Below are 25,928 nucleotides of genomic sequence, written 5' to 3' on the forward strand. Positions count from 1 at the left end.
TTATTGTGCCTCCAGGGCTGGGAAGGGGGCACCCAGAGCATCCCTCCATCCCCCTAACACAGCCTCCCCTAACACAGCCGCTTTCGGGTGACTCAAGCAGTGTCGCACTGCATTGGGCTGGGTGCTTTTTTTTTTTTTTTTTTGAATTTTTTTTTCACTTCTCTTTGCCGCCCTGTGTCTGTCCAGCGTGTAATGGAAATTTTACCACAGCCGCTCGCGATGCACAAACAGGAAGCCAGCAGAAAGTGTGGCAATTCGCTGTAGCCCAGCTTGACTCCTCCGAGCCACGAGGACAGGGACGGCCATAAAAGCGGTGCGAGCGCAGCGGGCGGAGGGATGGAGCTGGGAGCTGCAGGTGAGAGGTAAGGCAGCACTCCCCTCTGCACAGCTGGTTTCCCCCTCCTCTTAGAAGCTCTCCCTGCTTCTTTCTGCTGGGCTCCTTCTTGCACGAGGCTGAGATGGCTCTGCTGCTCCTTCATTGCTCTGCCTGACCTTCCCCCCACCCCAGCCTTGCTGCTACACATTCCATTTGGCTTCTCTTTCCCTGCAAAGCCTTAAAAAAGTCCCAAAAGCTTGATTGTGGATTTGAAATAGAGTAAACTGAGAGGATAAAGTTGTGGCTCTGCAGTGCTCTTAATTTTTGCCTAAAAGTTTTCTCTTCTACTGACCCCAGGCAAATCCACTGCTCCATTGGAACAGCCTAACTCACATGCCTAGGGACGCACCTGGCTCTGTCCATGCCAGAGCACGGGGGAAGGTGATAGGACCCAAATGGAGCAAGAAATCCAGAAGGGACTGAAACCGATTGCTAATTCCTTGGTGCCTTTTCTGACAGCTTCCTGGGCCTGAACGGGCTTTGCATTGACGGTGCTCAACTTGAAAAAGCCTTCCCTTTGATTATGCAGTTAATTGTCAAAGTTTTAATATTCCTCCGTCCATGCATTAGGCAAATCACTCTGCCATGAGAGCCGCTCCCCAGAGAAGCAATTTTAAGCACCCCATAGCATTAGGAAACTGAACTCCAACCGTTACCTGGTACAAATCTTGCAGAGCATCTCTGCAGATTTTGGGTGAGAGATTTCAGGCGAGTCTTGCAGAAGTGCTCTGATGCTCCCAGGGTGCTGCCATCTGCAAATGGGAGCAAAGGAAGGGAATCTGCTGCTCCATCTCTGTCCCAACCCATAGCCAGATGGGTATTTGTGGGTCTGAGCTGCTCTGTGCCTATTTGGGAGGTGTTGGCTCCATGCAGCATGCAGCAGCCTGGCTCTTAGCCCCGCATTCTGGTTGTGCAAAGGTTTTCACCACCACTGCTCGCAGGAGGAAGCACGGCGTGCGTTTGGGAAGGGGTCAACCCCTAAAGAACCTCGTGGTCAGGCATGGATGCAGAGAAGCTGAGGCACAGCAGAGCTGAGGGGCTGCGTCTCTGCTCTCTCTTGCACAATCCCTATAGATGGGGGATCTGGGTGGGTGCAAGACACAGGATGCAGGGCATGGGGCGGTGGCTGCCCGAGCGAGGGGCACCTCGAGGACTGTCTAACCTGAGAATGGTGAAACATGAGGGTCAATCTCAGGTTCGTCAGCCCATGAGATGCCTTTTCCAGAGCAGGATGGGCAGCGCCGTCCCCGCAGCCCAAGGGATGCAGGGAACATTACTTCTGAAAAATGCATGAGCGCTGGCATGGCCGTTTGTGGGGTGGGGATGGGATGGGGAAAGAGCAGAACACGTACCAGGAACAGAGATAAGCAGCAGCATTCTTTGAGAGAAGCTTCTGGAAGCTTGGCTGTGCTTTAGCGCCGGAGCTGTCACGGTCCACAGGGCAGGAGCTCCCGACTGCGGCTCTCTGCTCACGAGCCAAGAGGCTCGCAGTGCTCCCAGTGCCTCATTAGGAGCTGCTCTGCCTCTTCCCTGCTGTGAGGCCACGGCTGCACGCCGGCACGAGGCAATGAGCGGAGCTGGGGGTGAGCCTGGCATCCCTGAAGCATCGCTACCGCATGGCTCCTGAGCAGAGGAAGAGACAGTGACATCCCTGTGAGTGACAATAATGAGTCCCCAGGCGGCACACGGGGTCCTTCAGCACTGAATGTGTCAGTAATTTATGATGGAAGAAGAAATTATTATTATTTTTTTTTATATCTTCTGAGTTGAGCTTCCTAAATAAAACAAACAAGATGCAATTACCAGTTTCGTCATCTTTCCAACAGTTAAGCGACGAATCCTAAAGCACGGGGACCGAAAGAAAAAGGGTCCAAAGCATCACCAGCCCCAGCACTGGCTGTGGTGATGGATGAACCGAGCTGACCGCCGGCTGTGACAGGGCAGCGTTCTGTGCCTGAGCCAATTCCCATCGGCTGGGGGGCAGAGAGGCCCCAAAACACCACTGCCTGATTCCTAGGGGCTCCTGGGGGTGCTCAGTGGCCATCAGAACAGGGAGAAGCCCAGGAGCAGCCCTGGGGGATGTGCTTTGAGGCACGAAACAGCTCTGTCTGCTCCCAGCCCAGCCTTGGTGCAAGCCTAGGTGAAGAACCGAAAAATGCAGCCGTTCTCAATGATTCAATAAAGAAATTTAGAGAACCATGCACAAAGTGAGGGGGAAGCAGATGCTCCCCTTCCCTCCGGCCCTCGAGACCACTCAGCTTCTGCCATGAGTTATTTTGTAGCTGGGGGTCATGGAGAGCCCCCTTAATGCAACCTCAAAGAATCCTTTGGCCTTTTGGGTTGACCCCCCCGAAAAGCAGCCGAGCCCTCATTTTTGAGTTGCTCTGCACAGAGCATGAGTGGAGAGTTTCTCACTGCGCACTCAAGTTCTACTTAATGTTTTTCTTCCCTTCGCTTGAAACATTGATACCTCATACAGGAATTTTAATTTTAGAGGCAGCACTTCTGCAAGATGAAGTGATTGCTGAGCTCCAAGTGCCAGCTGATGGAAGCTCCAGCAGGGAGGGAGGAAAAGGCAAACGAATGACTCCAACCTGCAGCTGGAGGTGCGTATCTGTGTGCAGCAACAAGGCCAGGAGGAGAACATATTTTGTGCTCTATTAGAGAAGAAATATTGCACTTCAGAAGTGTATCAGAAGTAAAGTTGTAAGCTGTATGCTCTCACACAGTGACTCACCCCAAGGAGCTCACTGTCTTCACTTTGCGCATAGAAACTTTGCCCATGAAATGCAGAGCAGATCCAGCCCGGGCACTGGGCTTGGGGGGGGAGAAGGGGGCCTGGTATGGGTCCGTGTCCAGGAGCACAGCATGGGAGGGGGCTCAGGTGCAGTGCTCACACCTGGCACCCCTTGATCTCTCCTCCAACCCCATGTACCCCCCCACCGGCACTCAGCCCTCTTTCCCTCTCCCACTCCTATGGACCCCACAAAAAGTGCTCACCCTTCACACCTCCACGTGTCCCCACGACCAAATTCTCTCCAACACCTCCCACCCACACGCCCTCGTTTGTATCTCACCACCATCCCCTGTGCCCCCACATCCGCAGACACCCACCGACAGCCCCACGTGTTCCCATGGGCACCTCCCCACCACCACCCCACGTCCCCCCGACTAAGCACTCACCCCTCCACCCTCACGTACCCACAACGTTCCCTTTCAGGCACCCCTATGTGCTTCCACGTTCCCCCCTCCCCACACGCCCCCAGGTGCCCCCTGTACCCCCGCGGTCGTTCAGCACTACGGACAGCTCCCCGCCCGGTGTCACGTGAGGGGCCGCCGCCCCGATATAGCGCGGTCACGTGGCGGGGTGGGTGTTGGGGCTGGGGGGGGGGGTGCCGCCGCCCCTATATAGCGCGGAGCGGGCGGGCGGCGCGGGCAGCGGGAGCTGCGGGCGGAGCAGCGGCAGCGGTGAGCATCCCGCCAACCCCCCACCAGCCCCGCTCCTGGGAAGGGGGTCCTGAGCCCCCATGGGGGGTGTGGGGGTCCGGTTCCCGGGGGGGGGAAGGGGGAGGCGGGGAGGGGTGTCCTATGCCGGGAGTGCCGTGAACCTGAAGCATGACCTACCTCTAAAACGTGAGGGTCCCGTGTCTGGGTGGTGGGGTCCCGCATGTGCTGGTGGGGGTCCCGTCCGGTGGTCACGGCTGTCCCGTTCCCGGAGGACGGGTCGCGTTAGCGGGGGTTTGGTTCCAGTTGCCGGGGTAGGATCCCGCCTGCAGGTGGGGGGGCTCTCACTCTTCGGGGCGGGGGGGTCCCCCCGCGGTGCTCATCCCGTCGGGTGCGCCCTGACCGCAGCGTTTGGGGGGGCCGCGGGGGGTTTGGGGGCGGGGGGCACCTCTTTTGCAGGTATCCGGTCCCCCACCCCCTCCCCCGGACCCGGAGCGGCTGCGATGAGGCTCAGGATGATTTCGGCTGCCTCCGTCCTCGTGCTGCTCTTCCTGCCTTCGGAGAGCTGCTCCCCGCTGCAGCCCCGCTGGGAGCCGTCCGCCCCGCGCCCCCCCCACGGACTGTGCCGACCGCGGGGGGCAGCGCCCGGCCCGGACCCCCCCCGAGCCCCGCGTGCGCTGCAAGCAGGGAAGAGACGAGAAGGAAAACCCAACTCTCTTGACCTCACCTTCCACCTTTTGCGCGAGTTTCTCGAGATGTCCCGGGAGGAGAGACTGGCGCAGAAGGCGCTCAGCAATAAGCTGCTGCTGCAGAGTATAGGGAAGTGACGGGAGGAGTCCTAACGGACGGAGGGGACGAAGCCCGGAGCAGCGAAGCGGGGACCCCCCCATCCCCACTCCACCTCCCTCGGAACCCCCCCACCCCGCGCGGTGCTCCCGCTGCTGCTGCTGCGCATTAAAGTCTCCCTCGCACCTGCCCCGCTGCGGTGCTGCCCCGCGCTGTGGCGGCGTCGCCTTTCCGTGCGGGGGGGTTGCCTGGGTCCCGACATACCCGGGCGGGGAAACAAAGGGGATTCCCAGGGCAGGAGTAGGGAATGGGGCGGGATTAAAGCATCTCACCCTATGCTGGGGACCGAGGCCACCCCAACCCCGCGGTGCCTCCCTCCCCGTGCCCCTCAGACCCACATTTTGGATGTCCACATGTGCTCCAAGCTCGCTCCCTAGAGCCCCACTCACCCATCCACGCTGCAGGAAGATGGAGTGTGCATGTTGGAAGGGGGTTGGGGGTCAGCGCACAACCCCTGTGCATGGCTGTGCAGCTCCAGCAGCAGAGCATGCAAAACTCACCCAGAAAAATGGAAATGTCCCCACTGGGAGGTGCTGGGGAGGGGGAAAAGGGCATGGGGAGGACTGCGTGGGCATCCATGGGACAGGGGGCACTGAAACGTGTGGGCACACAGACACAGCTCCAGCTGCTGAAAGGGATGCAGGCACCACTGAGAGCCCAGCATTGCACCCTCACTGATCTCAAAGCAATCTGCGCCGTTTGGGGTCACACACGTGGGGGGGGGAGGGGGAAGAGCCGGGGTTTGGGGTGCATCAGAATGGGGCTGAGCACCTGAACCCTGCACCAAGGTGGGGTTCTGTGTGGGGACAGGTGGGACCTCTGGGGGACAGCGAGGGAGCGGTGCTTTGGGGATGAGAGCAGAAATGAAAAGCTCAGGTGATGAGCATGTGCAGCAGTGAGGAATGTGCACATCACAGCTCAACCTGTCCTTACTGCAAAGCAGCCAAAGCAGGGCTGCGTGCAGCTGTGACTGCTCTGTGCCCACTCCACACTGCGTGTGGTTTCCCAGCAAAGGGGAATTCACAGCCCACGGGGTCCAGTGGGCCAAGGCAGGCAGCCCTGCACAGCCCAGGGGCGGGTGGGAGCCTGCCCTGCAGGAGGGCTGCTGCTCAGCACCAAGATTCATGCTGAACAGAGCTCTGAGCATCACACACAGCTGTGATACCCACCCCAGAGCAATGAGCAAAGAGGCCAAAGGAGAAACGGTCAACCCAAAAGAACCAAAGTCCCCTGATAGAAAACAATTCTAAATGCAGTGACCCCACCCTGCTGAGCTTCTGCTCCCCCCAACTCCCAACAACCCCAGCACTCACCCCCAGCTGCCTTCTCTTGGAGGCTGGGTGGGTTCACTTCATGGGGCTGGAGGGCAGGATGGGAAGGATGCTCTGTGGGATCCTTCTCCCATTCAGCACATTGTCCAGGGGCAGAGCTGTCGTTGCCCACTTTGAAGCAGGAAATAAAGAAGCTGATCCTCCAGAATTTGGCTGTTGGTTAAAAAAGAACAACAAACACATAAAAAGAAAAAACAAACAGCTATGGTTGCAACAGCACTCACCTGGAATGCACCAATAGCACTTTGCTGCAGCATCCAGCACTGGTAGGAGGGTGAGCACATACACAACCAGGTGCACACAGCTCCCTAGGCATACACTGCCCCACACAGTTCTCAATTCCCATCTCAGGAGCACAAAAATATCCCAGCAAACTTCACATAGGCAACTCAGCATCCATGCAACCCTATGGTCACACCTACAGAGCACCCCTCCTCCCACGTTGTCATCAATTCAGGATCCCTGCACCCCGATCCCAAACAGATACAGAAAGAAAAAAGCCCATACGGATTTCTGCATTGAAAACATTTATTTTACAACAGTGGTTTCAGATAACTTAGCAATCTTTATTTTAGTTTCTATCTGGACATACGATACACAAATTACCATGCTAAAACATAAAATAATTCCTTCTGCTGTAACTGCAGGTATGTACAGGAGCTCAGTAGTATCCAGTGTTACAATCCACAAAGTTCTGACAGCCACATCTACTTACATACAATTCAAAGTATGGTCCTTTAGTAACATAACAAAATATATATATGTCTATATTATAATTGCTTCTCAGATGCATTTATACTTTGATTGTGGGGTTTTTTTTGTAAGTTTTTATTATTATTATTTTTTTACAGTCTCTTACTTTCAGCCACTGGTTCCCCCCCACCCCACAAGCAGTCCCCACATGTCCCCCCCTGCATCCAGCTGTGCCCCTGCACAGATCACCACCTAACTTCAGTTTTATGGTGTGCAACAGCTCCAAGTCCTACAAATCCAACCTGTGAGCACTACAGACTGAGCTACAGACCACACTGCGCCGACGGTCACATCTCCATTCACCCCAACAAGGAGGGAAGGCTTCCAGGGTAGAAGGCTGCTTTTCCCTTTCCAAGCAGACAGCTCTCCTATTTGTATCACCTATTTATACAACAGGAGCCTTCCATCGTTTCCTCCATCAGCCACAGATCCCATCTGGTGTTCCCTGCAGCTGAAAGGAGGAAGCACAGCTCCGGACACACAAAACCTGTCTGTCTGTGAGAAGGACTTGGGGCCAAATTCAGTGTTTTACCATCACAGAAAAACAGCAGCAAGGACTGGGTGCACACCTGTTGTATAAATATGTACATATGTGCATATATACATACATACACACATGATGCTGCAATCCAAAACCTACAGCACAGGTTTGTGAGCTGACTCCCGCTCTGTGAGTACAATGTGCTGAGAACTGGCATAGGAAAAAAAACCCAATGCAGTTACCTCCACAGATGAATCTCTCAACCACTTTTAAAACATCCCACACACCAGCAGCACAAGCCAAAGTTCTTCCAGTATCGCCCTTGGGTTTCAGCTCCTTCCATACTGCAAAGCCAGAATGGTGAAGCCCAGCTCCTGTCAAGCAGGTCGGGGCTGAGGGATGTTGGCAGAGCTCAGATGTCACCCTGCTTGGAAGCCATCACTGTACAGACAGCATGGTAAGCAACTGCTACAGACCACGAGAATACACCCACATTGCTGGTGGTGAGGGAAAGAGCAGAGAAGACAACAGCACTCAAAGAAGAATGGCCATTTTATATAAGAGCTTCCTCTACACATATACATATATATAAAACCACCAGAAATTGCCAGCATCTATCCTTGAAACAAGGAAATCCATTGCTCACGTTAACATTGGCATCTTATTTTCAAACAAAAGTTTGTCTTCCAGATGTATGGCATTTGGCTTGTGCAAACATAAAAGACAGACAGCTTCCCCAGCAGTTCCCTCTGGCACAGAACACATCCTTCTGGAATGCAAGGAGCATTTCGGTCCCAGCACTGAAGCTCTGAGCACAGTGCATGGAGCAGAACAGTTCCTGCAGGACTTGGGCACTGACAACTTCTGCCACTGTGTCAGCTAAGAGTTACACTTCTTTCAGGGTGTTATAAGCAGCTGTTGGTGTAGCAGTACACTACTAGATGATTTCCACTGTAATACAGATAAGCAGCACCAAACGAGGAAGCAAGTTAAGCTTACACCAACCTTACACTACACACAGTGGTGCTGGGGTTATGTACCAGTGCTCAGATTCTAAGATTAATGCACAGAGACAGCATCTGGAATTAAGAACACGAGGCAGGGGCTGCTGAGTGCCATCAGTCCTGAACCTCCTGCTCAACATCACGTCCAGTTGCACTGAGTGGGGAGAACCACAGCATTGACACGTCCTAAAGGAGCCAGAAATGTCAGTAACACTGAAGGGCACCAGAGAGACCGTGGGCACAAACTACATGAGAACAGAGCACCTCTCATGGAGCACAGTGCTCTGAGACACAGCCTGAAAAAGCACACTTGGGTCCCTCTACACCACACAACTTTAAGAATGGGACAGGAATGTATTTTCTGCCAGGCTCCCACCTGTGAACACCTGTATGCATTTATAGGCTCTGACACAGAGGGCTGGGAGAAGCCTACCCATCCCACAGCACTGCTGCAGGACAGCTGCTCACACCTCCTTCAGATGGGTGCAGGCTGTGTGCAGCCCGGCCCTGACCAGCATCACACATTACCAACACAATGAGCACTAATATCTAAAGCAGTTTAAAAATATTACAAATTTAAAAATAAGACTAAAAAGGGAACGTGGCTAGAAAACATCACTGTGTGGTATCAGCAGAAATCTACACCGGATCGGACACCACTGAGGTTCACTTAAGTTTATATACAGATAAATAATTCAGAATATCCTACATACGTCACTAACTAAATGAAACTGGCATCTAATGCCCTTTGTTTGCTTCAAGTGAGAGTGCAGCCGGGCATCCCCAGCCAGAGCAGCAGCTCCCTCTCCTCCTGGGCCCTGCAGCCATGCAGAGGGGCTCCTGGGGGCCGTCCTGCATGAGGAGAAGGACTGCAGGGCAGTGCCAGGAAAAGTGCTGCCAAGTGGTTCTGTGCACTGGGAGGAGGTTGGGCTGCTGACACGGAGGCGTCAGGCAACTCATAAAACAAAACAAACGACAAACTAACAGGAATGCGACCTTTATAACCTACAACAACAACAGAAATCAAAGCTCAAGTTTTAATTCTGGCAACAGGCTGAGCAGAGAGTGGCAGTGCTCAGGTGGAGCTTTGGAAGGAACCATTCTGTGTATGAGCAGTGAGCAGGGCTTGGTGCCCGCCAGGCTCTGCTGCTTTGCATCTGGTAGCTCCACCAGCCCACACCCTGAGCCACACCACATTTGTTAACCATTATTTCCAGCACAACTTTATCTTTACTGGGATTACATTTGGCCATTTTGAAGTGCAACTCATGTTAGAGCCCAGGATGCTCTTATACCTTATCTCCAACAACACAACCAAGCAGGCATTCACCCATTCCTTATACAATTCAGGAAGAAGTACATTAATAACTTTAAATTCAGAGGTTTCAGGGTAATGTGGGCAAACAAACCATTTCAAAAAATATCACTTAAAAACGTGTTTTCTCTCATTCCCCTGCGCAGTTCCCCTTGGAGCACCCAGCACTAACAGGACAGGACTAACTTGCCATTCACACACCACCCACAGAACAGCTGAAAGGAACGCAGCAGCTCTTAAAGAACACAAACAGCACACTTATCCTGGATATCACCTTTTTCAAGTAGTGCAAAACACAGAGAAAGGTATCACCTCAGCCTCCACACGTCAGCTCTGCTGTCAGCAGTCCTACACAGCTGGTCCTTGCTACACACCTGGATGGACACAGGGAGCATTACACACAGCACACAGGGTTAACTTCCTTCTGCTCGTTCTACCGACCCAGCCACACCAACACACTCATTTACACAGCTACAAAGCACTACCAGCTCTGTTACCAACAACATGAAGTGACCCATGCAGCCTGTAAGGGCAATTTTAGCCAGCCAGCTCTGAGGGAGGAAGCCTGCAGATCGTCGTGCAGCTCAACATCGAGACGTGGCATCAGGCAAAGCCTACAAGGACAGCCAACGTGATGCTATTCAAACTTTAAAACTGCTTTCTTTTTTAAGGGGTCAAACAAAAGCTTTAATTAAATAAGGACCTTGAGCCAAATAATGCACTGCTGTCCTCAAGGCCACCCGAGAGAGAGATTCTGAGTTAGAAGCATCTTCCAGTAATCCACTGCATTTCAGGATGGAAGGACTACCAACAAGGAAGGAATTACCTAACAAGTGTGCTACTTCCATCTAGTCAGTAAATTAGGAGTGTTTTGAATCTTTGGAAGCTGACGTGGCACCAAAAGCATCCCTATCTGCAACAGGCTCACATGCAGGCAATAATTGTGTCGGTACCCAAAGCACACATCTCACAGTGCACGTGTTCCAACTCAGCACCCAGACTGCAGTGACAACGCTCTGCTCGGTGTGGCTTTGTGTCACACTTGGTGTGCCCTGCCATGGGCAGCTCATGCAGAGGTGGAGTGAAAATATGTTCAGGATGGTTCTCTGGCAGGAGATCCCCCCTCGTGTTCTGGCTGTTTCCTACAGACTGACAGTGCTCTTTGCCCCCCTTCCCAAGTAACACCTGTATCTTGTAAAAGAGCAGCATGAAAGACCTCAAATGAAACCTGGGATGGAAGGCTGTGAATAGCCTCTCCACAGAGACAGGTGACCAACAGGGAAGGGGAGATGGAGGTACAAAGGAAAGGAGAGGCATTGTGATAGAAAACCATTAAGATCAAATTAAGGAGAAGGCAATTAACTGCTAAACATGCCATGTGTAAGCTTACGAGTTGCTGTTCCAGATCCCAACTCCGTATCATTTAAAACAAGGTTATTAATAACAAAACATGCCAGCAATTCAGCAGCTAAAATGCCTATTTATCAGTTAAATCCCAATGAACAGCTGTTTCAAAAGCAGTATTCAAACACGATTTGGCTTCAAAATAGCTCAGGAAACTTTTCAATCGTTTCCCTACCGCTTTTCTGAGGGAAAGAAGAACACTGGTGTAAACAAGTCTAAAGGTAAGACAATGTGCAAATCATACAACATCAACATAAAAAGTGTTTTGTTCTTAAAAAGCCATTTCAGTACTCCACAAAGATGCTCATGAGAAAATTAAAGGGCTAACATATTATAACAACTTTAAAAAACAACATGTAATACCTCACTTGTCTATCAGTATCTCAGATTGTTAGACAAAAATTAAAAAAAAAAAATAAACCACAATTATTAACATTTATGCTGTCACCTACTGCCTGTATTTTACTCACTTGCTCAGTGAAAACCAATTAACCAGTTTCACTTTAAGATTCTCATGCATTCAAAGAAGCTGCACTATTTGGTCTTTAGCATTTCAGGAAAAGGATTGAACTCAAACCAGAACAGAATTGTGCTTGAAGTTAAAGTCCCACTGTCACCACCACTAAACCCATTCACAGCTGCCTTTGTGACAAACCACAGTTTGTGGTTACACCATCACTGAAGATAACCCTTGTGCATGAAGAGCTGTTGATCAATTTAATTGTTCAAAGATTGGAAACTCTCCCTTCTTGTTTTTCAAGGTGTATTTATTTAAGCTGTAAACCAGCATTAAAAGAGAATTCTAGCTCTGCAGGACTGACATTTTTTGGTTCTTGGCTTTGTAAACTTGCTTAGGTAGCAATGCAGGAATAGAAGGAGGAATAAGAGAATTGGCTTGTTGCACCCAAATAAAAATAATGAATTTTTTTAAGGGTCTTTGACAGCTTGGCTGTATGAAAGTATGGTGGCTCCTGTGAAACTTTAAGTCTCATTTTAGGCCAGTATCACTGCTTAAAATGCAGAATGTCTCCATCACACATACTGTGACAACTCAATACATTACACCACAGACATTTAACGTAACTCCATACATGCTATTTAAAAAAAAAAAAGAAAAAAAACAAAAAAAAACCAAAAAAAAAGGAAGAGAAAGGAAACATAAGACCGTAGCTAAACTGCTTTACATACTGCATGCTACAGCACTTCAGGTATCATCAAGATACGACACTGAAAGGTGACAAAAGGCTGAAGGGATTACAAAATACTTTCAGCAGGTTGGAAAGCTGCCTTCTAACTGTGGCAGAATTTTTCCCCCTCCCCATTCTCTACTTCTAATGTTCGTGATTCTAGTGTTGAGTTGGCCATGTATTTTTTTTTTTTAATCCATTCTAATTACAGTGTTTCCTTAACTTAATTAAATCCATCAGTGTGGTAGCTAGGATGAGAGTCAGCTGTGAGCTGGGTTGTCTCTGTGGCTGATGCTGGCTGTATCACAATAGGTGCGTCTGAGGCCTCTGAAAAGCAAAGACAAAAGGCTTAGTATGCCAAGGCAGAGAAAAAAAAGAACAGTGTTCTTTGGTAAGCATAAGGTACCTCCCTCTGCAATGCTTTGATAACACCATTGTCAGGGGGTGAGCAACTGCACTGTGCATCACTCGCTTTGCTTATTTCCATTGTCCTTGTTGTTTCTTTTCTTTTTCTCCCCTTTTTCTTTCTTTTCTTATTAACCCATCCTTATCTCAATCTTGTGCTCTCCAATTCTCTCCCCCCCAATTCTGCTGTGGTGGGAGCGAGCAAATGGCTGCACAGCGTTTATCTGCTGCTGGGTTAAACCACAACACTCACCCATTTCTCTGAAGCTGACCTCACCACGTTCAGCGAAGACCCAGCGGCAGTTTTCAGCAACTGAATTTCTGGTGCCAGTGTCACCCACACAACTGTTTCAACTCTTGTGCTACAGTTATTCCCCTGCAGGGACCTGTGCTGATCTTAGGAAGCAGGCATTGCTTCTCACACAGCACGCTGAGCCCTCAGTCAGGGACTGACACACTCTGAATAGCAGAGGTTCTACAACCCTACAAACCTCACCCTGCATTGCTTACCCCTTTCATCTGACTGCAACTGTGCCTCCAAGTCCTCTGGAGAGACGTAGTATTCCTGCTCCTCGCCTTCAGGAGGTTTAGGTTTACACTTCCCACAGCAGCAATTACAGCAGCAACACAGACAGCAGCAGCAGTAGCAGCCTGTGATGAGCCCACAGAACACAAACAAGGCCTGCAGAGGACAGAAAGCAAATTCCAGAAGTGAAAACAAACGGTTTTCAAATGGACTACTTGAAGCATTTTAAATGCCAATCCAGAACCATTTTTCTTTGTGCTTAAATTTACCTTTGCCCACCAGCTAGATAGCACGAAGTATGTGTTCACATTTTCTTCTCCAAACTGCTCTGCTACATACAGACCCAGGGAGCCATATTTATCATAAATGTTTCTCTTTGTCGCATCGGTCAATATTGCATGTGCATTATTGATCTCTTTAAATTTTTCTGCTGCCTCTGGATTATCAGGGTTTTTATCAGGATGGTATTTCAGTGCAAGTTTCCTGTCAAAAGCAAAAAGAGATTATAGATTAGATGCTGGGATTTGGGTTCCTGGTTTTGTTTTGTTGGTTTTTTTTTTCAGTTCCACTGCTTGTCACTGAAGAGAAACTTCCAAGTGCCAGTTGAGAACATCTCCCCAAGTGAGTTTGTTCATTTCTGATTCACTTCCCTGTTGATTCCAAAATGCTACAGCACTGTCTAGCTTAACTCACAGGTTTGATGTCAGTGTTGGACAGCACCCTTGGAAATCCAATGGAAAAAATTAGGATATTGAAGACAAGAAGAAAGCACTTTACCCCTCAGCTCCAGAGATTTCCATAAGCAAGTTTTGCTCCTGCTAAAGCAAAGGCCAAGCTAACAGAAAAGAAACACACCACGAGTCTCAGATACAGCATCAGCATCAAAGAACAAAGAGAAGCAAACTACAACTACTCATCTACAGTGTCTCAACACAAAAATAGAACAGAACCACTTGTGGTTAATTCACCAGTTGCTGTGCAGGTACAAGGCACTTCAGTGCAAGATTAGCTAGAATAGAACCAGCTTCAGGAAATCACAATGCATCTCCCCATATCCTTCTAGATCTCTTTCAACTACGTGACAGCAGTTTGCAGTCTCCAGAGATCACTGAACACAGCACAAAAACTCAGATTAAGCACTGATAAATTTGCAAATTCAGACACAGCCCAAGCAATACAAGAAATCAGTACTGGCCAGGCATCTCCTGACTGCACGATTGCAGTTTGAGTCATTTGTGCTTCGAAGGAGAAAAATGATTCAGAATAATAGTTCTGCACCACCAAAAATGGTAGGTGACCTGCAGGGATGTACCATGAGAGCCCCATGTCTGGCAAACACACTGAGAGCCTGCAGACATTTGCACACCACAGCTCCTCAGGAGGGAAATATTCAGATAAATGTACAATAAAGATTGGTGCAAGCATAGCTTTGGGTGCACACAAACACCACAGCATTCAAACAGTAAAGCGAGTGTGCACTTGAAACATTTGTAGGCTGTAAATTACATTGCTTGGGAAGATAACATTATTAAAGGCTGCCAAAAGTGCCACTGGATCAGAGAAGACTGAAATAACCAGTTTTCATAATTAGAGGGAGGGTATGTCAACTTAGAGAGGACCTAGCTACTATCAGGTTGTGATAGAGAAATATTTTTCATGTCACATTTCCTATGTACACACAGATCCCATATCCCACAGGCCAGCAAAGGACGTTCCAGATCAAATGGAATGAAAACAAGAAGTGGCCACTAAAAGAGCAGAAGAGGCAACAAGATTAGGTGAAATTCCAGGTATAAATGAGGCAGCTCTTGAATCCCCCTTGAATCCATCTGTGCCCTTCTTCCAAAGGAGAAGGTCTTCTAGATCTTCCCCCCACGAGGTAAAAGTGTTTTTCAGTCCATTGTGCTAGAAGATGATAGCCCCAAATGTGCAGTTGGAGGACTTGAGGAAGACACAGCTAAATCTGGACCAATTTATTCATACATTTCACTCAGTAATTGCTAGTGGCATGAAAAAGTGGCTTTGAAAGGAAAAAGTTTTGCTAAACACTGAAGATTAAAACAAAACTTCTGAAAGGAGTAACCTCAAGTGAAGATGACTGCTGACACCTAGTGTGATGTTAAACACACTGCCACTGCCCAGGTAGACCCAGCATGACTGCAGCTCACTCTTACAGCAAAGAAGAGATTGCATTGGAGGTTTGGAGGGAAGGTAGGAAGGAAGCAAGGATGGGAAGACAACTCTTTGTTGTTCATTTAATTAATGTGAAACCATTCCGTGTAACTAAGAAAAAGGGGTAAGAAAAATGTTCTTTAAAAAATAACTCCACGGACATTTTCAAAATGTCAAAAGACATTTTGAACGTGGCTTTAGAAAAGAAATCACTGCTGATACTCAGTTTTCATTCTTATTTACACCTTTAATCTATGCTTCACCGTGCCAGAACTCAAAATGATGGGCAGAAGTGCAGGACTGCCCACCTGTGGTCTCTAAACCCACACAGAGCTACATAACACAAAGGAAGAACTTAATTCTGATGGCACTCCTACAGCTTTGTTCAATTTTATCTAAAGACTTTTCAGAATGATACTGCACAATGGAGAATTTCACTTGTTAAATATTTCCTTACATTTTATCTGTCCCAACTCTTACATACAAATGCTGTCAGTGACAACGGCTCCATGCACCTTCTGTAAAAACAAACCATATGTTTCCCCTCTGTTTTCTTGCATGCTTTTCTCACAGATTTTAAATAAATGGACTGGAGCCTATATAGAAACGCCTCATCTGTTGAACACTTAAAGATATTTGTTTTATTGGGTGATACATGGAAGACTTGAAACTTTACCTGTATGACTTCTTAATATCATCAGAAGTAGCATTCTTGTCCAGTCCCAGCACGTGGTATAATGACTCCCCAGAGGTAGACAGCGAGCGTTGCCTCTGGTCTGCCATCTTGGACTAACCTGAACAGAGAAATGTCCCTGCCAAAAAAAGAAAAAAAGATGAGATCAATAAATGCTTAAACCAGAAGGACCACAGACCTTAAACAAATCAGCCCTGAAATTGGAGGCTTTGGGATAAGAAACTTATGTGAAAATTCATGTTTTAGATCTTAATGGGCTTTGAAGAGAAAAGGTTCTTAACATATGTGGAAGTATAAAGGTTGCCAAAAAAAAAAAAAAAAAAAAAATCAGGGAATTCTCAGCAAAAACAACAGTTCTCAGCACAGAGCACACACCCCACAATCAATGCTGTACGTACTCAACTCCACTCTTTAAAAAAAGAAACTCAAAATCAACAGCTGAGGTATAGCTGTAAGAATCACACACACATCCCTATTGCTATTTCATTACCTTTCTTAGTCTCACTATTATTTACTCCCAATAATACCTACATGAATAACTGGACAACAGACAGGCTGCTCTTAGATGGATGCTGCTTTCTGCACCACAGAGGTGAACTCAAAGTTCCAATTCCTTAACCAGGGCTTTTTTTTTTGCATTCTCCACTGCATGCACTCCATACATTAAAAGAAAAAACACAACCACCTCCAAAAAACCTCATCTTATCTCTGAAACCAGGCACAGCAGAATCCTTTAGCCAAAATCCAGCAGAACTAGGCCAGTGCTACTCCAAGAGAGAGAGAACACCTGCCTGCTTTGGGAGGAGGCAATCTCCCCTGTAATAACATCAAGTTGTGAATCAAACATTTAATATATATGCTAGATAAACCCTACTGCTGGAACCTGACTTAACCTCCTGCTCCACAATCAGACATGCAAGACCCTCGAGGTGTCCCCTGAGCCACAGACAGACATGGTTATGTCCTCTAACATCCTTAGCAGCTTAGCATTTGCCATTCTTTAGCTGCAGAACTGCAGCAAGGATGAGCATTGAAGGGAAGACTATTGGCTATTTTTGGATTATGTCATTACAGTTAGCCCACACCAGATTATACAGACTTTGAAAAAGATATTTAAAGCACCAGACTTTTCTGATTTAACCTTTTATCTTATATAATAAAGCTAATAACTTCAGGTTTCAAAAGGCTACGTCCAAGAACAACCCTCAGACATTGCTTATTTCACCACTAAGTTCTTTATATGCTCTCAAAGCACTGATATGCTTCAAAAAAAATACCAGTTCTGTTTCTGTCAACACACAGGTATCATCATTCTTGTACAGGGTAACTAAGAGCCACAGGCACCACACCTCCCCTGCTCATCTCCGAGCCTGCCAGTAACTGCCCAGGTATAGTAGCTTTAAATCAGTTTAAGACTGATACCTGTGTCCAGTTTCTTTAAATGGAATGCACCTGCTGAACTTGTAAACTCTTGTCTAATTTCCTTCAAGAAGTTATTGGCAGCTCTGGTAAGTTTAATCAAATGTTATCTAATAAGGAAGCTTATAAATTAATAATGATGATAACAACAACAATGAAATATATGCAAAATCTGGAAGGTAAATGTGTCTTATTCTTTTAAAAATACAGCATAAAGCTACTGAAAACAATCCACAGAAGAGGAGAGGAAACTTATTAAGAAATAGGGCACCCACAGAAGGCATAGCCCTCTGGGAGCAGCTTTTCACACCAGCAGCCTTCCCTGCCCCCCCTACCTAAGCAGTCCCAGTGCTGAGGTCAAAGACTGCTGATCCTGACGTGGAGCTGGTAATCTAGCTAATCACAGTGCACAGCTGCCCTGCACTGCCTCTTCCACCCATGGCCAAAACCACCTCCCCTTCCTGACACCCATCCTGAGACATTCTCCCAGGCAGCTCCTGCCATACCCAGCAGCATCCAGCCCAAGGAAGCTTCTCTACCACCCCACCACAGTGCTGCCTAGAAGTCTGTTGCTCTATTTAGGCCTAATGAGCTTCCTTCCTAGTCAGTCCAGCATGCCCTGGGTGCACAGATGCTGCAGATCACAGGTACAGTCCCTGTGTTGATTAATCAAACCTCCACTGCAAAACTGGGCCAATGGGTTTGGCAAAAACAAATTCAGCTTGATCCAGCTGTGTCTGTCAGTCTGCAGGTTGCCTGTCAAGAATAAAGAGAGACACAGGAATAACATTTCCTACTGCTACAGTTTTTAATCACTTCAATCTGATAAGTTCAGGGTACCTGGGGTTCAGTGCAATGGGGTGCCTGCATTTTCAGTACCAGAATGGAAAGGGCATAGGCAGAAGAACAGAAGACAAGGTGCTAACTGGAATTCATCTGGGAAACTTGTTATTTAAAGGAACAGAACAGTCTCATTACAATGAATGTAACCTTTGGCTCTTCAAACATGGAACAGAAATACATTAGAAACACAATAAAGCTGCAAGCCTTTTGCGTTCAGAACACTCCATAAAACAGGATATTACTTATCCCACTGCTTTCACAAGTGGCTCTCATTCACAGCACCAAAAGCTGCTATGTGTTTTTAAGGAGGGCTGCATCCAGCAGTAACAAACCATCTGCTGCATGTTCTAAGCAAGCAGGATTCCCTCAAGAGGTTTCTCTCAGAAGGCTCTGAAGAAAGGTAATCCCCTGGATTAAACAGCAGTTTTTAACCATCTGTGTACCAGCACAGCCTGCATCAGACAACTTTAAGAGGAAACACCTGCTGGCAGCACAGCCACAATGGGGTCATCAGTGCCATCTCAACAGAAAGATTTAGATTAAACCTGATTGGTGATCTGAAAACTGGCCTTAACATCTGACAGACATCACTGGTAAGCTGGGCCCTTTTATAACCTGAATTTAACTAAGTAAAATAGCAAACTACAATGACAGCAAAGAGAAATGGGAAGTTCCCTGCCATTCTAGGGCATTAATACTCACAGACATCCCAGTGAGCGCCAGCACCAAGGATGACAGCAGGTCAGGTGGCCAAAGGCAGGACTAAAACTTTTAATTTTGGCTTCGTGAGCAAAGAGAATTCTCTAAGAAACTTTGAGCTTTGTTTCCTCAGCGTTACGCTGCATGTAAATAAGTGGATATAAGAAATCCAGAACTACAGTACTCACCTGGTACCTAGTTTGCCTATTCTAAGACAAGCAGTAGCTGCCTCCACACACCTCTGGAACAGGATCTCCTATAAAAGACAAAACAAAAATAAATCACATTTTCACTAACTCATGCTGAGGACTTGTAGCAAAGGGTTCATCCCATCACTTCAACTTAAAGCAGATCAATACTGAGGCCATCAGGTTAATGGACGCAGTTATACGCTCACGCCTTCCCGCAGCACGGTCAGCTGGCAGCAGGGAGCACATTCTGAGCTCTGTGTCTGTGTGTTTCCAAAATGCTGGCAATCACACACTGCCTTGTGACAGAAGTCCGAAATAAAGTCAAGATTATTTCTATTGTAGTAAATCTCCATGGTGTCACATATGTCACATATTCAGAGATGATCAGCTGTCAGATGAAGGTACAAACACTTTAAGGTGCAGATCCAGGGGCTGTGTGCTTCTATCTGAAGCTTCAGCCTCCGTTCCCAAGCCTCCTACTGCACAAAAGACAAACACACAGCTAAAATGAGGCAGCTCTGAGCACAGAAAGCATAACAACTGCTATCTGCTCGAGACTCCAGCCTTCTGCATCTTAGGCATTGGTGAAATAGCTGTACTTAAAACAAGAGAAGTGTGTTTTTTAAGTCTTGGTAATCTGTAATGTTGTTAGAGAGAGACTGCTAAAGGAGCTTAGCTGATGTGAGGGACTGCAAGCTGCAGCTGAAGAACCAAGTCTCACTTCAGCATACAAGGAATGGAACCTGAGAGGATCCAGCAGCACGAAGCATCAGTCAGTCCCTTCAGTGGTCGAGGCAAAGCTGCAACAACTGCTGCAGAACACGTGCAGGTAAGAGAAGAAATGATCCATGAACCGTCAATTCCTTGTATATTCTCTACCTCTTAAATGTGAGGATCAGAAGAAAAGAGGAAAGAAGGCTGGCTTATCAGCAACAGACAGGAAGGCCACCTGAACACAAGCTGAGAACAGCAATGGATTGAAGCCACAGCAAGGTTTGTAACACAAATGAAGGGACAGCTCGGGAAAGTTGCCTGTTCTTCCAACTGTCTCACTTGCACCAAACCAGCTCTTCTAACCTCATCTGTCCCACAAATTTGAATCTGAGTCAGACAATCACTTCTCCTCACAGCAATGAGCCATCTCTCAGACCTGAACGCCTGCCTCTGTCTGCTCCCACCTCTCCCAGAGCTGCTATTATCCAACAGTCATAGAACAGAACTGCCAGCCCCACACCTTATGGACACGTACTGCATCACACTTACAGGTAATTAAAGAATAACATCAAAAGCTGCTCACCAAGCCATACTACAGCAAGCTGCAGATGGCCCCTTCTGGCAGCAAGCCCCACCTCCCCACTGTCTCCAAGTCTGAGCAGAGATAGCATCCATCATTAACAACCCTGGGGCTACACGGAACTTGTAACAAACTTAAGGGCAGTGATACCAGCCTTGTTCCCCTAATTAGCTTAGCAGATTAAAATTCAGCCATGCAAGTCTGAGGGCCGACCTGTTACAAAAAACCTGTGACCTTGTACTTACACAAGAGTGAGTTTCAAAGCCTCAACAATGGTTTCCACACCACAACCAGAACACCAAAGTATCAGATTCCCATCTTCCATCCCCCCTCCTCACCTACAGTAATTACTCCTTACATGATTCTTTGTGCCTTCCCTACTTTGGGTTCCTTTAGCAAAACATTATTGTTTATGGCACCCCAGTAGTTTATATGGCAGCGTGCAAGTGTCACAATCCTCACATGGCTATAAAAAAACAACTGCATCTGCTTACTCAGCTGTGTTAAAGTCTAAGGGAAACCAGCAGTTCTGCCTGCCCACTTTCTTATCACCCTTGCTTCTCTATTAAAAAACCTCTGCAGTGCTTGAATCACCGATTTCTCATTGCATGTGAGTGCACTGGAATCAACAGGAGAAAGCACTGCTCGCTGCTGGTGAGCCATGCTAAAGGCACTGCTTTCTTACAAACAGCAGCACCTGATCTTCGTGGCCTTTTCCAGCCTTACTGATTCTGTGACTGCACTGATCCGGTGATTCTGCTGCTGCCATTTGTGGGGGCAGATGGAGAGGCCCCATGGGAACAGGTGAGCGTGGCATGAGCAGGGACCAACGTTATTCCACAACTGCTCCAACCAAACACACCAATCTTCCTATTAAAAAGTAAATAAAAACACAAACAAAGCAGAAGCAGACAGCAGGATGTATACAGCTGAGCTCCCAGATCCAACCATCCCCAACCGTGGCACTGACAAGAGCAGCTGGAGTGCCTCTGCTCAGCACCAGGAACAAATGGAAGTACCCTCTGAAGTTGGATCCCATTTTTTCCTCCTTTGCAGGGTAACCACACCATCTCCCTTTCCAATCTGGACAGAAAGAAAGCAGTTGAGTTTCTCTCCATGCACTTTTATCTCATGTATCCAGTGGGGTTTTCCCTGCCCAAGGAGAGGAGTGCCTGTCACACGTACCCCAGTTGTGAGAGCTTCCATCCCAAAGGCTTTGCCTTTAGCCAAGTGTAAAGGTCAAGCACTTCTTCCTGCCAGCTGCACTTCCCCACTTCTGCTGGTGCACGGGGAGGAGACGCCATCGTTTCCCCATTTCACTTCTCAAAGAAACTGCCAGAGAAATGGATGTGCTCATTTCCCCACGTGACAAGCAGAAAGCACAGGTCTTCTTTATTAGATCAACGAAACAAAGGCAAAAAAAGCACCATGGTTTGCCATCTTCTCAGAGTTAGACACGAAAACGTTAAGGCCCCTTCCAACTTAAGGCAGTTGGTGATTCTATCACCATAAAATAGGTTAAGAAAAGATTTTTGTTATTGAACCTGAACTGCCCAGCGCTACCCAAACTTTTCATGGCTGGAAAACACAACGCCATTCCTTCCCTGGAGACACCTGGTTGGTGCTGTGGGGGTACCTCATCATGCAGATCTGTGTCAGCCTGTGTTCAGGGCTCGGCTCACTGCCTCTGCTGAGTTCATCTGGCTCCAAACACCCAAAATGCAGCCCAGCAGTTGTCCAAAAGGCCTTCATCTGAATGGATGCTTTCTCACGGGAGATAAACTCGTTGGTATTTTCTAATTATACAGAGCCATTTCATCAACAAAAAGATTTATTTTACACTACCCTCCCTCCTACAGGCAGCACACCGATGGTTACTGCTGTTATCTCACCCTGCAAACATTCCATCCACAATCCATGAGATGAGCCACATCCTCACAGCCCCACTCAGCCTAGCCTATATAAATAAAGACATGAGCCCGTCGTTTAGAAATAAGGAAACAGAGGGGTGCTCGTCCTGCCCATTCCCTGCTACCTGGCTGTGACAACAGCAGCAAGGCTCATTCTGTGGCCTCATCCTGTACAGCCGGCATGCATGGAAAAGCCCCTCCTACATAGAGTTCTCCCAGTGGTGCAATTGGGATTACAAACACAGCACCTAAACATGCATGCATTTTATAAACATTTTTTTTCCCCCACCTGAAGTAACAGAGCAAAGCCAGGAACCTGCCTGCTTTCTGCAGCTGATGTTTCAGCTCCGTGGTGCTGAGTGCTGTTCAAGCAGTGCTGTTCTCACAGTGCAGTGGTTAAGCTCTCCCAGTCCTTACAGGCTTACCATTAAACAGCAGTTTGACAGCCTCATAACAGCAAGGAAGGAAGAGTGGAAATCATCACTGGGAGATAATTCTTAACAGCAAGAGGCTTTGTGCAGAAGATGCCAACAGCACAAGTCACGGGAAGAAGCGTGGTTTTAAGATAGGGGACAGGAAACGGGGCAGAGAGGTTGCACCTACAGCACAGCTGGAGGAGACACTGGGTGCATCATCCGAGGGGCTCTGTGCAGCTGCCATCCCATTGCAGGGCCAGGAGCAGACATGGGGCTGCATCCATCGCCGTCCCGTCCCACAGACCACGCTGTACGCTTGGGTAGCCGTAGCCGTGCACCTCTGCTGCTTCCATCTGTGTGGCTTTTCTAAGTTAACAGCGTGTGGAGCAATTTCTGTAAGTGCTGTGGGGATGAACTCAGCGCGTGCAGAAATCAGGAACTTTGGCAGGAAAGAAAGAAGACTGAGGGGGGTGGTTATTACAGAGAAGAGGGATTTCCTATTGCCCAGGCTGAACGTTTCTGCGCTTCGCGCCTCTCAGTGCTCAAAACAGCTTCTGTCAAACTGAATGCATCTTTTCCCAGCAGTAACTTTGGGGGCTTCTAAAAGAACCCATTTGTCACACCAGGCCCCCAGGATCAGCAGATCAGCGTTCTAAAGAAGAGATGCAGTTTGTCACCTGATTCTCTTCCGTCGCTCAGACCAACAACGTGCTGCAGTCACACCTGGCCGAGCTGCAGCCTCCCCTGTCACAGACACAGCCAGGTCAGTGTAGAAAGGAAAGCAGTCCTGCAGCTCCTGGGAGCAAACCTGGAGCAGCCAAGCCTCGTGTTCCATGCCATGCACTCAGACGGTGGCACAGAAACAATATGAGATCACAAAATATTTCTGAGCATAAATACAATCGCTGAAATATTACTGCCATCGCAGTAACAGAAAGTCCTGCAAGAGGAGCAACGACAGATGGAAGGGAAAAGAGTATTTTCATTTGAAATACAGCCAAAAATTCAAAGGCTTAAAAAGGGGAAAACAAACAGAGCTGTGCAGGTTTCTACTTTTTGTGCCCTCAGATTATCAGTGAGCTCTGGACCTGACTGGGGTTTTTATTGCTGCTCTGGACCTACTGCCTATTGCAGTTCTTCAGTGCAACACAACAACAATTTGGGAGCAAAAACACAGTGCTGAAGCATCCCTGCTTCCACTGAAATGCCATGGATGACACGAAGAAGGGAGGGAAGGAAGGAAACAAACTCCTTTTTGTTTGCAGAACGTCTCACCTCCCATCATTGAGTTATCCCAGAGGAGACCCTGCAGGCCAGCACTGCCAGAAGTTGCCCTGAAGTCCTTTGGACACCGCAGGAAAATTGCTCTTTCAGTCCACTCTGCAATCAATTTCTCTTCCAGTCCAACCTGGGCAATCCCTCTCTTTTTTCCCTCCCAATGCGCACCGGACTTAAATTATTAGAAACAATTCATTTGTGCAATTGAATTTGGCACCTATTCCTCAGCCACCTTATGCTGGACCTCACCCATTTTCTATCAAAAGCCAACAGCAAGGCCCAGCCCAACACCAACAGCTGTCATGAAACTTCCCAATCCCTGCGCTGGAACCGAGGCTGGCACAATGCTCCCAAACACACGTGGCCAACAGGACCCACACGACGACATCAGGAGAATTACTGCACACCGGTGCCACTGCACGCATTGAGCACGTGGCCTTCTTACAGCTGTACCGCATGAGAGCGGCTATTCAGCACACCCAGCAGCATCTCCCACCTTAACACCTCCATAAAAGCAAACCTAGAGATAACATTGCCTGCTTTGCTGCTCAGGTCCGGCTCTCACCTCGCTTCCCAAGCAGGAACCGTGCTGCACCCAGCAATAAAGTCAGCAGCATTGTGTCAGCCAGCAGAGAGGTGCCGGTGAGGGATGAGCACAAAGGCAGAGCGCTGCCTCATCCCTCTGCTGCTCCCGGTTCTGTGGTGCATCCCCACAGCGTCCTGACCGGAATCCTTAATTCCAAAACCGCCCAAATGAAGGGAATTACGCCGCGTCCGCAGCTTTCTGACTGGAAAGGCTTTCTGGCAATACGTCACTCGTTAACCGTCACCAAGCAGCCACAAATTACACGTAAAACATCACGACGTAAGGAAGGGGAAGCACAGAGATCCCCCCAGTCATCCTCAATCGCTGCCGACCCGTAACACAAACACTCCGCATTCAGAATTCACCTCTCCAGGCCCTCGGCTGTGTTTTGGGGGGGTCTGCAGCCCCACACCCAGCACTGCTGCTTCCCAGCGAAACACCGTGCGCGCAGGCAGCGGGGGGACGGGATTTCCAGCCCCCCCGAACACGAGGTTCCCACGGAAGGAGCCACGACGCCCGTAATCACGGTTATTTTTTTCCCCAGCCCTGCATAACGGAGGGATGCTGCACTGAACACAGCGGCTCGCTGCCCCCCGGCCCGGCAGCACGGAGATGCACCGCCAACATCCCGCCGGGCCCCGCTGCTGCCGCCCGCCTCCCCGACCCGTCACAGCCCCTTCGGGCCGCATCCCCTCAGCCTCAGTTCAGCCCCACACCACCCCCGTGCCGCTCCTGCCCGCTCCCTCAGCCCCTTCCAGGCTCCGTCCCCAACCAGCCCACGGCCCCTATTGAAATCCCATCCTCCTCAGCCCCACACGGCCCTGCAGGCCCCACCTCCCCGGGGCACAGCCTCCACTTGGGCCTCCTCAGCCCCGCAGCCCTACAGCCTACGCCTCAACCCCCCCCCCCAACCACCCCCACCCCCACCATCGCCACCACCCCGGCTCGGGCCCAGCGCTACGAAGCGAGGCCCGGCTCGGCCCGGCGCTCACCTGCGCCCTGCGGGAGGGCGGACGTGCGGGCAGCAGGGGCCGCGCAGCCCCGGGGGGGGGGGGCGGGGCAGGACACGGCCCGGCGGCTGCGGCTGGCGGCGCGGCGCCCACAGCGCTCCGCAGCACCGGGACCCGGCGACGCTGAGCACGGGCGGGAGGGGGAGGGGCCTGCGCGGCGCGCAGCGTGTACGGCGCCTGCGCGCGCTGCCCCGCCCACTCGTCCCCGCGCGAGCACGCGGGGCCCCGCCTCTCCCTGCCGGGAGCGCGCGTGGACGCGGTGGGGCGCGCGCAGAGTTAGCGCGGAATGGAGGGGATGGAAGGCGGGGCTGCGCGCAGCTGGACGCGCCCTACTGCTGACCCGA

General features: G+C 49.2%; 2 protein-coding genes across 5 annotated transcripts; one reads left to right on the top strand and one right to left on the bottom strand.

The window, feature by feature from the left end:
• Nucleotides 1–231: 231 nt before the first annotated feature.
• Nucleotides 232–4,796, top strand: LOC116226596 (uncharacterized). 3 transcript variants are annotated; one of them, XM_090151932.1, is made up of 4 exons: nucleotides 232–362; nucleotides 2,871–2,982; nucleotides 3,597–3,844; nucleotides 4,280–4,796. In XM_090151932.1, exon 4 carries the CDS (start codon nucleotides 4,324–4,326, stop codon nucleotides 4,645–4,647), a length of 324 nt encoding a protein of 107 aa, XP_090008058.1. In that variant the 5' UTR covers nucleotides 232–362; nucleotides 2,871–2,982; nucleotides 3,597–3,844; nucleotides 4,280–4,323; the 3' UTR covers nucleotides 4,648–4,796. The 3 variants fall into 3 exon arrangements, with proteins under 3 accessions (XP_090008058.1, XP_090008056.1, XP_090008057.1); XM_090151930.1 differs by having other exon boundaries at nucleotides 3,597–4,796; XM_090151931.1 differs by having other exon boundaries at nucleotides 2,871–4,796.
• Nucleotides 4,797–6,507: 1,711 nt separating this feature from the next.
• On the bottom strand, nucleotides 6,508–25,681 carry DNAJC5 (DnaJ heat shock protein family (Hsp40) member C5). 2 transcript variants are annotated; one of them, XM_031589474.2, is made up of 6 exons: nucleotides 25,567–25,681; nucleotides 19,088–19,155; nucleotides 15,921–16,056; nucleotides 13,342–13,555; nucleotides 13,057–13,228; nucleotides 6,508–12,468 (listed from the first exon to the last, which is right to left on the bottom strand). In XM_031589474.2, the coding sequence occupies exons 3-6, from the start codon at nucleotides 16,025–16,027 to the stop codon at nucleotides 12,365–12,367; spliced, it is 597 nt and encodes a 198-aa protein (XP_031445334.1). In that variant the 5' UTR covers nucleotides 16,028–16,056; nucleotides 19,088–19,155; nucleotides 25,567–25,681; the 3' UTR covers nucleotides 6,508–12,364. The 2 variants fall into 2 exon arrangements, with proteins under 2 accessions (XP_031445334.1, XP_031445342.1); XM_031589482.2 differs by lacking the exon at nucleotides 25,567–25,681 and adding an exon at nucleotides 22,898–23,958.
• Between the last annotated feature and the right edge of the window lie 247 nt (nucleotides 25,682–25,928).

This window comes from Phasianus colchicus, chromosome 17, assembly GCF_987193195.1.
Source record: "Phasianus colchicus chromosome 17, bPhaCol1.hap1.1, whole genome shotgun sequence".
Lineage (NCBI taxonomy): Eukaryota > Metazoa > Chordata > Aves > Galliformes > Phasianidae > Phasianus > Phasianus colchicus.

What these genes read in the sequence shown, in the direction of transcription:
- LOC116226596 (XM_090151931.1), top strand. Translation starts at nt 3,904, where the DNA reads ATGGGGGGTGTGGGGGTCCGGTTCCCGGGGGGGGGAAGGGGGAGGCGG.
- DNAJC5 (XM_031589474.2), bottom strand. Translation starts at nt 16,027, where the DNA reads ATGGCAGACCAGAGGCAACGCTCGCTGTCTACCTCTGGGGAGTCATTA. An exon ending in TATCTAGCTGGTGGGCAAAG is followed by an intron (nt 13,229 to 13,341) that starts GTAAATTTAAGC and finishes TGTCCTCTGCAG; the next exon opens with GCCTTGTTTGTGTTCTGTGG. An exon ending in GTTGCAGTCAGATGAAAGGG is followed by an intron (nt 12,469 to 13,056) that starts GTAAGCAATGCA and finishes TTTGCTTTTCAG; the next exon opens with AGGCCTCAGACGCACCTATT.